Source organism: Delphinapterus leucas, chromosome 11 (genome assembly GCF_059928025.1).
Source record: "Delphinapterus leucas isolate spDelLeu-1000000601 "Yukka" chromosome 11, BTC_Dleu_Yukka2, whole genome shotgun sequence".
Taxonomy (NCBI): Eukaryota; Metazoa; Chordata; class Mammalia; order Artiodactyla; family Monodontidae; genus Delphinapterus; species Delphinapterus leucas.
Window position 1 is genome coordinate 90,337,322 of NC_143139.1, and position 12,329 is coordinate 90,349,650.

Here is a 12,329-nt window from a genome sequence, read left to right on the forward strand (position 1 = left end):
TCTCACCACGTGGTGCTTTGTGTGTGGAGGGAGCAGATGGGGAGCACCCAGCTCAGAGCCTGAGGAGGCTGTGGGAGTCTGCAGCACATGGTCAAGGCCAATTAGGACTGCACAGGGGCTGCCAGAACCTTCCAGTTCCCCAGCCATGTGCCATGGGCTTGCCTAGACGCTGGGAGGGGACATGCCCCCCTGCATCTGGACTCATAAGTGTCGGGGGTGAGAGTGGTGGGCGGGCAGCAGGGCCACCAAGAGAGAAGACTGAGGCAGAAAACCTCACGGAGCCTCTTCTTGAATGTCGGGGCTGAAAGTCACTGCTGTGTCCTTGGAGAAGCAAGTCCCCATCTCCTTTGTAAACGTCGGCAGAACTGGAGTCAGACTTGTTCAGGTGCTATTGATTTGAGCACCTCCTGGGTTCCAGGCTCTGCACAAGGCCCAGGGGACCCAGCAGTGAGCAAGGCAGATGTGACCCTTGACCTCACGGAGCTTGTCATCTAAGCTTTAGTCTCTTGTCCACTCCCGCCTTGGGTTGTGTGTGGCCTCCGTGCCACCCACTTTGTGCTGTGCTCCTGGCAGAGTACTAGACACACGGTAGGCCCACAGTAGTGGCACACAGGCCAGAACTTCTGGGTCACTCTGTAAGGAGTGGAAACAAGTCCCTTTAGAGAGCTGACGTGACCACAGGGGAGTGGCCAAGCCAGGAACAGAAGCTACCTTCCCCTGAGATGGAGCCCAGAGGGCGAGGGGCTGCCCCAGGGCATTGGGTTGAGAAGCACCCTCACACTTCAGGGGCAGGGTCCCACCCCGTCAGGGGCCGTGGCCCTTCACCCCTCGTGTCATCTCCGTCACAGCCACCCCCACGCAGGTCTCTTCCAGAAAGCCTTGCCTGCTGCCTTCATTCCTGTCGGGGGGCCCATGTCATGTCAGGGTTCCCGGGTCTGTCGACTTGCCCTTGATGGATTTGGCACTGACAGTCTGACAGATGCCCAGCAGACAGCAGGACAGGCCCTCCCCAGCCTAAGAAGTGTTGCTTGAGCTCCTATAGCGTGCTGGGCTCTGGGGAGGCAAAGTGTCAGAGGACGCCACTCCTGGCCTCTAGGGAGCATCCTCTCTAGCCAGGCAGTCCCGGGGTCAGTGCACCCAGGAGATGGAGGACTGGGAAAGCGCCATGGGCGAAGCGGATTTTACCTGGGCTTCTACCTGGTAGATGTGGAAGTTCGGGGGGCCACGAAGACTCCTAGGCCAGGACAGTCCGGGCAACGTGGGTTTCCCCTGTACAGGGCTGAGCGGCAAGGGTGCAGGTGGCAGGCCTGGGGGCGTCAGTGGAGTTACCGATGGGGCGGGGAGAACAGGCTGCCGCCGGCTTCCCCGCGTGACCAAGCGGCCTCCCCAGCCCCTCCCTCCACCTTCCCCCAACGCTCAGCGGCCTCCTTTCATCTCCTCCCCGCCCGCCTGCCCAGGCCCTGGTCCAGGCTCCTGCCTCCACGAACCGCGTGCCCTGCGCCCCGCAGCTGGCTGCATCCCATCCTTCACGCTCAGCTGTGGCGCCACCTCCTGGGAGAAGACTTCCCTGACCTCCGGCACCCACCCACCCGCCTACACTCACACACTCACACTCGCTCTTACCTCGGGACCTGCTTGCTTCCCTCCCTTATGTGGGTCTCCCTGGAACATGTGATCCTTGAAGCAAGGCCGAGGGGTCTTATTCACCAGTGCGTCCCAGCACCCAGCCTGGTGTGGGCACATCTGGTGCCTGATAAGGCCTGGGTGGAAACAGGGGTGAGTAGAGGAGCTGGCCAGGATGGGGCACAAGAACTCTGTGCCTGCAGCTTATTGGTGCTTAACCTTCACTACTGCATATAAAGCCCCAGGGGCACGGTGGGCATGCAGATTCCCTGAGAGCTTGCTTCAGGGGGTCTAGGGTCAGGTCTGGGGTTCCGCATGTTTAACGAGCACTCACGCCTCCCCACTAAGGGATTCTAGTGCAGGGTGTCCAGAGACTGCACCCTGAGAATCCCTGCCAAGCAGTCGTCATCTACTGAGGATTTTGGTGGGACAGGAAGATTCTGATGTGATTAGAACCTGGGCACACAAAACAGGGCGGGACCAAGGGAGACGGGTAAATAAGAGCCGTTCCCGTCTTCCAGTGCCTCCTGATCTTAGGCGCGCAGCCTCCTCTGTGGGATAAGGAGGTTCCATGCCTCAGCCCATCCTTCCTCTTGTCCTTCTTCCCAGCCCCAAAGATGCCTTCCGAGCAGTGAAGAAGAGAATCGTGGGGAATAAGAACTTCCACGAGGTGATGTTGGCTCTCACGGTGAGTGCCCCGTCCCTCCATCCACGGCGGGACCACAGTCCCCTGGGGGCCCAGCAGGACTCCCAGCCACCCTGGGGCTACTCTTTCAAGGGCTGTGGTCAGCCTTCAAGGCACTGTCCTGTCTACACGGCTGGCCAACGAGGAGTGGCAAGAGAGCCTATTTGGAAAAGTTCCCTCTAACCTACCGATGCAGGGAGCAGACACACAGGCCCACATCCCTCAAGGGCCCGTCATGGGACGCGTGGGCAGAGGACCTGCTGGTGACACAGAAGCTCAGTGCACCCAGGCCTCTGGGGGGCGGTACCCAAGTTGGGTTCCAGTTGGCACTTGGCCTAATTGGCCCTGAAAAATGAACATAAAGCAAAGGCCAGAGGCTGAGGACAGTCCTTGCTCACAGCAGGGCGGGGCAGGCAGGAGTTGGCAGCTTGGCAGTCAGGGTGGGCTTGGCTGGGGGGTGGGGGCGCGAGCACTCTGTCTCCGCCTCCCCCGTGGCAGCGCTTACATCTGGATCCGTCTGCTCAGCTGAAGATCAGAGGCAGCTCCTGCCCGGGAATAGAGAGACAGGAGCGGGGACAGGAGCGGGGAGGGGAGTTGGGCGCCTTTGTCGCAGGCCGCGAAGTCACCATTTGATTGAAAGTCCTCTGGTTTACACCTGGAGAGCCACCTCCCCTCTAGACTGTGTTCAGCTCAGAGACGGCCTCGGGACAGGGTTCTGTGGGCACCAGAGCCACTCAGCCAGGGGCCTCCAGCCAGCGCACGGCCCTCTGCCCGCCCAAGTGCCCCTCCCCACCCCAGCCAACCAGCTGCCAAATCTGGTGTGATCCCCGCTCCTCTGTGTTCTGGGTCTCACTTCAGGGAGCTGCATCCTCTGCTGGGCCTCCCCACTGGGACATGGGTGGGGTGTGAGGGTGGGGACCCGGGCGCTCCCGCTCCTCTGCTGGGTGCTCACGGGCACCGCACGGCCTCCAGGTCTTGGAAACCTGCGTCAAGAACTGCGGGCACCGCTTCCACGTGCTGGTGGCCAGCCAGGACTTCGTGGAGGGCGTGCTGGTGAGGACCATCCTGCCCAAGAACAACCCGCCCACCATCGTACACGACAAGGTGCTCACCCTCATCCAGGTGAGCGCGGGCGGCCGGGGGCGGGCCGGGAGTAAGGTGCCCCCGCCACTGCTACTCTCTCGTCTGTTCTCTTGGGTCCGTCTTGCTCCTCTGCTGACGGGACCTCTAAGCCCGGGGGTCAGGGGTAGCCTTGTTGGCTGAGGGCCTTGCTGTGGAGCGGGCTGTCCAGGTGATGCCACCAAAGGACCAGCGAGTCCAGAAGGGAACTTCTGCTCCCTGGGGGCTGGCAGGCAGGCTCGCAGGGGAGCCGGTGAGCAGTGGTTACCGGCCGTGTCCCCTTGTCCCCTCTCAGTCCTGGGCTGACGCGTTCCGCAGCTCGCCCGACTTGACAGGTGTGGTCGCTGTCTACGAGGACCTGCGGAGGAAGGGCCTGGAGTTCCCCATGACCGACCTGGACATGCTGTCCCCCATCCACACGCCCCAGAGGGTGAGGAGCAGCGGGCAGGGGCAGCGGGAGTCACTCCCAGAGCGGGTGCTGCTTCCTGGTGGCCCCGACCTGCCAGCCTCACGGATTCAGCTTGTTGCCTTCTAGACCGTGTTCAACTCAGAGACACCGTCAGGACAGAATTCTTCTGTGGGCACTGATGCCAGTCATCAAGGGGACTCCGGCCAGCACACCACCCCGCTGCCCACCTTGGCCCTACTCCCCAGCGACACACCCATAACGCCAACCGCTGAGCAGGTAAACAAGCCTGGGCCGTAGCCACACAGGTCAGGACGTGAGCCTCCCCCTCCCCACAAGTTAGGGCAGGCCCCTGTCAGTGTGGAAATTACTCTGCCCAGTCCTCAGGGCAGCCCCACAGGGCATGTGTCATCCTTCCTGTTGGGAGATGAGGCTCAGAGAGATCAGTTCACTTGCCCAGAGCCACACAGTTCAGCAGAGACAGAGCTGGGATTCAAGCACAAATCTGACTCCAGGCAGGCTCTGTCCTGCACCTGGGCCCTTCTCAAAACTGTGCCTTCCGTGGAGCCCTGTGGGCAGCTCCAGGGAGAGGAAGCACCCAGCAAGCAGCCCTTCGGCCGCCGCAGCTCCACTTCCTTGCTGGGGTTTGCTCAGGGTCTCACGTAAGATTTCATTTGGACAGAGGTTCTTGCTAAAAACGTTTCTAAAACATCTGTATAGAAAAAAATTTAAACCCTTGCCTTGCACCATGATGCTTCCCACCAAGCCCCAAGAAGAAGGTTTGAGGTATAGTGTAAGATCCTGGAGGCCGGGCCTGGGCCTCGTTTTCTGGGGCCCCATGAGTAGCTTTGCAAGACTGCCTTCCTCAGACCAGGCCGCCTGTCCCTCAGCCCCTGCGTCCTGCCAGTGAGGCCAGCACCCTGCACATTGGCCCCGAGCAGTTTGTGGCGGCCTTAGCTGCCGCCCTACGAGGGACGTCCACAGCCATGACCGGCATTCCTGGGTGCGCGGTCATTTTAGTCGTGGATGGCGGGGTTGCTCGAGGCTTGCACACTGGGGGTGCCCATTTTTGAGGTGTTTTACAAACTTCTACGGTATCGTTTGGCCTTAACAAACAAATAAACTTACCAACAGCCTTTCATACCCAAACCTATTCAAAGAGAAACCTCTGTACTTATAGCAAGTTAAGAAATCAACCCCCAGAGTTACAAATAACATTACTAGAAAAGTTTTCCTAACAGGCCCAAAAATTAAAAGTGCATAAAAGTGGTAAAATCACCCTGTGATCCAAAACTGATCTAACCTGGTTATAATTGTAACCAATTTGCCTGAAGTCTGGCAGCTGTGTGGATTAAGACTCTGATTATGTCCAGTGGAAGAAGGCTCTTGCTAAACAAGACCGAGCAATCTGTTTAATTTCAGAGTCCCCTTCTGTCTCCTGGGACACGTTAAGGCGTTCAGGAGCACTAATGTAACTCCCAGACTCCTTGTAATTAGGTCCCATCTGACCTGGACACGCTGGGTTTGTGATCAGTTGTTTTTCCCTTGCTTCTGCCAGGAGCGTTTGTTAAACAGGCCAAATGTACCAAACGTTTTATGGGTCTGGAAGCTGCTGGCAAACCGGTAGTGGGCCTGTGTCTGCACTCCCACTTCTTCATCTGTAAGGGTTGGACAGTGATACCTTCCTCATGAGACTATGGTCAAGGTTAAGTGGCAACATACATTAAGTGCTTGGGCCTTAAAGGTGATCAAAATGGTAGCTCCCCTCACAGGCAGGCGCCGTGAATTTATATGGTGACACTGATTCTGAAATCAGCTGGTTCAGCCAACTGAGAATGCACCAGCATTTCCCAAAATGTAGGCTGCTCAATCCTAGACCCGTGAGGTAGCCCATGATCAAAGGGTTCATCAACCAGATCAGGTTTGGGAACGTCCACACTGGTCCCTTCCTGGACATTCACAGTGTCCACGTGGTCCATGAGGACAGGAAACGCCCCGCAGAGCCCGCCGCATGAGACGCCGCACCTGAGTGCAGAGACTGTGTGACTCGATTTACAGCTATTCCCCAAGCCAAGACTGGGACCCCTCTGATCGTTGAAAACCTGCTCACGTCCCTTTAACGAGTGCTCAGTCTCAGCTTCATACTCAGGGTGGGGGACGGCACTGGGTCTCATCCTTGGAAGAGTCTGGGGCACCAAAGCGGACCAGGAGCAAGACAGAACCGGGTCCTCCTAGGAGGGAGGCCCCCCTCCCCTCCCCTCAGGGGAACCCCCCCCTCCAGGGCCTTGTTAGGCGCCAAGCACCCAGGAGATGCCAGAGCCCTCCAGCCACACTCAGGGCTGCCTCCGCCCTCAGCTTCTTTCCTCCTGGCCTCTCCCTGCACTGGGCGCCTTGTAACAGTTGCTAACATCTCTGTAAGGGGGTCAGGGGGGGTGAGGGCAAGCCTACCATGGGCCTCTTGGCGCAGGGCTGTGGCCCGGGAGCCTAGAGAGGGTGCCAGCAGGTCGGGCTGGTAGTGTCAGGCTGTGTCCCAGGAGTGGCAGAGGCTCCAGACCCCGGCCTCTCTCAGCGGGGCCAACCGTGTGTTCCAGATTGGGAAGCTGCGCAGTGAGCTGGAGATGGTGAGTGGGAACGTGAGGGTGATGTCGGAGATGCTGACGGAGCTTGTGCCCACCCAGGCGGAGCCGGCAGACCTGGAGCTGCTACAGGTGAGCAGCAGTCACCCGGTTCAGCCTCCCGGCCCCGCCACCACCACGGTGCTTTCCATGGCGGACTCTGAGCCCCTTGGTCACAATGGGAGATGATAAAGCCGGGGACTTTGGGCTCCATCAGATTGGAACTCGGGGCTCTACCACTTGGTGGTTTGAACAGAATAGCCCCTCTTGTCTCAGTTTCCTCATCGGTAAGTTTGCTTTTGTGGTACAAGTTTGACCTGAGTATTAAATAAGGCTTTGCACGTAAAACACCCTCCCTGTGCCTGGTTCCAAATAGCTCCCCATCAGTGGTCTTGAGGAGAAGCTGGAAGGTGAGGTGTCCACCTTTCAGAATATGAAGCTTAGCAGGCAGGCCTGAGCTGGGATCTGCAGGCTGGGGCTCCCGTATGTCACGTGATATCCCTAGGGTGTCACCCCCAGCTGGGGCCCCACTTGAGTGAGGGGGTTGTGTGTGGGGAAAGGCACCCTCCCCACAGAGGTCAGTCCTAGACACGCCAAGAAAGCTAGGGACCCCCGAGGCCCAGGAGTCAACCTGAACCTGTGAGGGGACAGAGGGCTTGGCATGATCACCTCATTTTGTGTCATTCCTGCTGGGCCTCACATTCCTGGAGGGCGAGGCTGAGTTGTGCTCATCTCTCTGTCCCTGGGCCCGACCAAGCTGACACAGTGTTCTTGCTCCGGGGTCCTTACCTTATGGTGGGAGCAGGGGGCAGGGTTGAGGGGAGTGAAGCCAGAGTCTCACAGTTGAGTGAACACACGAATATGAAGACTAAATGACAGGGCTTCCCTGGTGGCGCAGTGGATAGGAGTCTGCCTGCCAATGAAGAGGACACGGGTTCAATCCCTGGTCCAGGAAGATCCCACATGCCGCGGAGCAGCTAGGCCTGTGCGCCACAACTACTGAGCCTGTGCTCTAGAGCCCAAGTGCCACAACTACTGAAGCCCGCGTGCTTTAGAGCCTGTGCTCCGCAACAAGAGAAGGCCCCGCTCGCCGCAACTAGAGAAAGCCCTCGTGCAGCAACGAAGACCCAACACAGCCAAAAATAAAAATTTTTTTTTTTTTTAAAAAAGAATAAATGACAGAAGCTTGAGTGAGTTGGGAAGCGGCAGGATTGCTGTAGCGCAGTTAATTTTGGGTGTCCCAAGCCAAGGCCTTGCGGGCATGAGCGATTTTGGGGACTCAGAAGGCTGGCTGGCAGGCAGGCAGGGGTGACACAGGGACAGCTGATGCACACTGAGCGTGTCCTGTGTGCCAGGCTCTGATGTGGACACGTGATATACGTTCACTCACCGAATTCTCCCCCTCCCCCCCATGGGGTAGGTACTCTTGTTATCCTCACATCCCAGGTCAGCAAACTGAGGCAAAGAGAGGTCATGGGATGCCCCCCGGGTCACAGGGCTGGTCAGCAGCAGAGCTGGGGTATGAACCCAGGACCCTGGCTCCACCAGCTGCTTTTCTGCTCTTGAGAGTGGCAGGAAAGGAAGTAGGGACAAAGCTGCGGTGTGCTTGGTCATGGGGGGAGGAGAGGGGAGGCCCACAGGATGTTGGAAGTCCCCTGGGCCTGCCCTGCCCCAGCTCAGGCAAGAGAGGAAATCCTGGGAGAGGGTCTGGCCTGGGGGGAGGCGGGGGCAGCAGGGTCTGAAAAGAACCAAAATCAGTGGTCTTCATGATGCCAGGAGAAAAGTGCTGGTGCATGGCCACAGTCAGCAGTGCCCGACCATCTGTTGGGACCTCAGGACCGTGACCTGGGCCCCTGTCCACCTGATGGCAGGCACCTGAGGACGGAAACACTCAGTCTTACAAATGAAAAGCCTGTAAATGCTTCAGCTTCTATTTTTTTTTCTTTTTCCCAAACAAGTTTAAATACATAACACTAACTGATTAAAAGTCAGTTGGCGACGTGGTGACTAAATGCAATGTGGGAACAGAAAAAAAGGACGTTAGTGGAAAAACTGGTAAAACCTGAATAAAGTCTGTAGTTAGTTAACAGCATTGTACCCACATTAATGTCATAGTTTTGACAAATGCCAAACTAAGGAGAGGCTGGGTGAAGAACCCCTGGGCTGTCTTATCTTGGCAACTTTTCTGTAAATTTAAAATTATTCCAAAATAAAAAGCATTAAAAAAGAAATTAGAGGGCTTCCCTGGTGGCGCAGTGGTTGAGAGTCCGCCTGCCGATGCAGGGGACACGGGTTCGTGCCCCGGTCCGGAAAGAACCCACATGCCGCGGAGCAGCTGGGCCTGTGAGCCATGGCCGCTGAGCCTGCGCGTCCGGAGCCTGTGCTCCACAACGGGAGAGGCCACAACAGTGAGAGGCCCGCGTACCGCAAAAAAAAAAAAAAGAGTAATGAGGCAGACATTCAGAGTTGGGATAATAGTTGGATCATCCAGTTTATTTTTTATGCTTTGGTCACAAAAAACCTCAGTGCACCCAGAGAAGTGGCAGGTGTTCCACCAGCCACCTCACAGTCTTGATTTTTCCGCGATGCAGAGGTGAGGGCAGGAGCTTCACCCTGAGGGCCGCACAGCCAGGTTAAACCCACAGCACGGCCCCCATGTTGGTCGTCTCCTGTGTGCTAAGCACTTAGAAATGAGACGCCAGTGCTTGTCCGTAGAACCCCAAAAGCTGTTCTGTGCAACCTGAAGTCCAGCCTGGAAACCTCTCCGCCTCCAAGGTGCGCCCAGGGCCGGGTGTCCGGTAGAGACGGCCTTGCTCCGGGTCCAGCAGCCGTGGTTGTCTCACTTCCTCCCCTGGCAGGAGCTCAACCGGACATGCCGAGCCATGCAGCAGCGGGTCCTGGAGCTCATCCCCCGTGTCGCCAATGAGCAGCTGACGGAGGAGCTACTCATCGTCAACGACAACCTCAACAACGTCTTCCTGCGCCACGAACGGTAGCCCCGCTGTCTGCCCCGCCTCGGGCCAGTCGCCCCACCTTCTTGCCTTCTCCCCTGTTCACACCCTCTGACTTCTCATGTCCCTCTCAAACACCAGGTCAGCCGCCCAGCACACATGCCCTCAGCTGTCTTCGTCCAGCGTAGGCAGGAGCGCCCGCCCTTCACCCCACACCTCCTTTCCTGCCGCCTGCGTCCCTGCATCCAGGATCACAGCTTAAGCTTTCTAGCTTAAGCAGAAAAAGAAGTCATTAGGAGAACAGCCTTTATTGAATGGATAGCTTTCAGAATCCAAAGAAGAATAAAAGTCAGGCCTCCCAGTGGGGCAGGAAGGACAGATGCCAGGGCAGTTCAGGGGCCTCCGGGGCAGAAACTCCTGGACCATGACCCCAAGGTGTCATCATGAATACATGGGCTCCAAACGCTTGCCCACCTTGTACCATTCTGTCCAAGAGTCAGCTCCCCACGAGAAACTCTGATTGGCTCAGCGTCCTTGTGGGATGCAGGTGTGGGAGGGGACAGGCCCCCTTGACCACAGTCCCGCCGGGATCACAGGAAAGGGGGGGAGCAGCTCCCCAGAGGAGCACTTAGCTGCTGTTACAAAGGCAGGGAGAGGTGCTGGGCCTGCAGAAATGATGTCCCCCACGCTTCCTCTGAATCTGTAAAACGGAGCTCATGATTCCTTGTAGATAACTGAGGGCCCGTGCGGTTATGCCTATAAAGCACTCGGTGGTCAGGCTGTCTGGCACAGGGTACCAGTTATGCCAGCCGCCTCCAGCCCCTGGTTCATTTCGTGTTTTTATCCATCAGCAAACACTTGCTGAGTGATTCTGAATCAGGTGAGGGGGCGGGGCCGTGGCAGGCCACGGTTGCCTGGCCTCTCCTGCTCGCTGACCTGGTGGGACTAAGAGCCCCTGCCATTTGCAGTGCGGGCCGTGAGGTGGCCCAAGGGCCCGATCTAGGGGTGACTGGGACCCCTCTGACACCTATTCATCAGACCTTACGTTTGTTGGGTGGTTCGCTTGATCCTCACACCTGGGAGGCAGGTTCCACTGTCACCCGCTTATTAATAGACAGGAGACTGAAGTTCAGAAGTGAGGTGATTTACCCAAGGTCACACAGTGAGGGACAGGGCCAGGTCAGGAACAGATCTCAGACCGAAGTCCTCAGTCTGCCCACCAGCCCCTTGACCTGTCTAGGGCAGTTTTAAGTGGCTCCATAAAGCAGTGTAAGAGGTGTGTCTTACACCGCTTTAGAGACACACACACACACACACACACACACACACACACACACACGCAAATGTATGTTACCGAACAAGTTCCAAAAAACAGTACTTACCTTTGCTGTGTGCACGCACCCCTGTTTCCTTTTCTGCTTTAGTCTATTCCTGTTGTTTATTGAATGCTAATGGTGACTAAGGTGACCAGATAATTGATAATCTAATTGGGACACTTGCAAGTGAAAAACAGGCCCTGCTAATACTTCCCTGGGGCAGCAGGCATAAACTGGATCTGTCCAGGGTAAACCAGGCCGTGTCATCACCCTGTTTGTGACCCACTCTGTTGGTTTTGAGACCTGCAGTGGGAAAAGCTCTGGCCTGGCTGTGCTAAGGGGCCACCCAGTCCTTCTCTTTGACTCAGGTCTTTTCTGTCTCGTAGGTTTGAACGCTTCCGAACAGGCCAGACCGCCAAGGTAAGAGGCTGCTTCTCCGTGATAATGGGAAGAAGGAGGGCTGGGCCCACTTCCCTCCCCAGGTATCCTGGTTGGGATGTGCCTTCTTAGCCAGAATCTCCAACAGGGCCCCTTCTCAGTTTTTATGTCATTGTGCCATTAGGGTAGATAATGTTCTGCCCCCAGCTGATGCCCCAGGGTCTTCTGAGCCTCCCAGGCCTCCAGCTGAGCTAGACAGGCCAAGGGGAGGGAGAAAGACTCCCTGACTCCCAATCACTGCTGCAGGGACGGGGTGTATGTGGGTGGGGGGGTATTGCTGGTGACAGATCCTCAGGCAAAGAATGAAGGCGCCAGTGCTTCAGGACAGAAGGGAATGAGGCTGCAGGTCAGGTTGGGAGGATGACGGTGGCCTCTCCCCTGCCCCCAGGCCCCAAGCGAGGCCGAGGTGGCCGCTGACCTGATCGACATGGGCCCTGACCCTGCAGCCACCAGCAGCCTCTCGTCCCAGCTGGCGGGAATGAGTAAGTGCAGCGTGCGGGTTTCTGGGCTGAGGGTACCTTACATACTGCGGACACCCCTGCAGCTCTGGGGGTGCCGTCCCATTACACAGTTGCAGCTGGAGTGCCAAGAGCAGAATCTTGGCCCAGACCCCCCCTCGCCAGGGTCCAGTGCTGAATCTTCCTGCAAGGCTGAGCGGCCCGGACAAAACACAGGGGACCCTCCCTTGCAGTCTCACAACTCCTGAGCCCCCTCAGATCTCAGAAATCCCACTGTTGTGTGATTTCCCATCAACACCGTGAATTCCCCCTGGCCTGAATCACCTGGTGAACCTGGGCACGTCACTTGGACATCCTGGGCCCTTTTCCTCCTCTGTAACAGGGGCAGGAATGGGCCCTGCTCACAGGTCATCGTGAGGCCTGGATAAGCTTCTGCACAGAGCGGGCTTAGACCAGGGCCAGGCCCAGAGTGCATTCCTGGTAAGCGTTAGCCATTGCCACCGTCGTCACCATGATTAGCGTTATTGGCTGCCTGCTTCACACAAAGCCCTTGGAAGTAATTGAGAGAGAGGAAGTGACTTGCCCCTGGTCCCTCAGCCAGCAGGTGGCCTGCTCCGTCCGTACGCACCCCGACCCCACCACCACTCCAGGCCACGCTGCTTCTCCAGAACCGACCCGGGCCCGGCAGGGAGCAGCTCAGCCACGGCTCAGTGTCCAA

At 57.5% G+C, this 12,329-nt stretch overlaps 1 protein-coding gene across 3 annotated transcripts in view; it reads left to right on the forward strand.

The window, feature by feature from the left end:
* TOM1 (target of myb1 membrane trafficking protein) overlaps positions 1–12,329 on the forward strand; it is a 46,118-nt gene that overhangs the window by 23,859 nt on the left and 9,930 nt on the right. For all 3 annotated transcript variants that reach the window (XM_089921266.1, XM_022599822.3, XM_089921267.1), the window contains 8 exons: positions 2,233–2,311; positions 3,281–3,430; positions 3,723–3,857; positions 3,963–4,112; positions 6,425–6,541; positions 9,307–9,440; positions 11,102–11,135; positions 11,542–11,635. In XM_089921266.1, the coding sequence (XP_089777392.1) occupies positions 2,233–2,311; positions 3,281–3,430; positions 3,723–3,857; positions 3,963–4,112; positions 6,425–6,541; positions 9,307–9,440; positions 11,102–11,135; positions 11,542–11,635 (893 nt within the window). The remainder of the gene's footprint in view (positions 1–2,232; positions 2,312–3,280; positions 3,431–3,722; positions 3,858–3,962; positions 4,113–6,424; positions 6,542–9,306; positions 9,441–11,101; positions 11,136–11,541; positions 11,636–12,329) is intronic.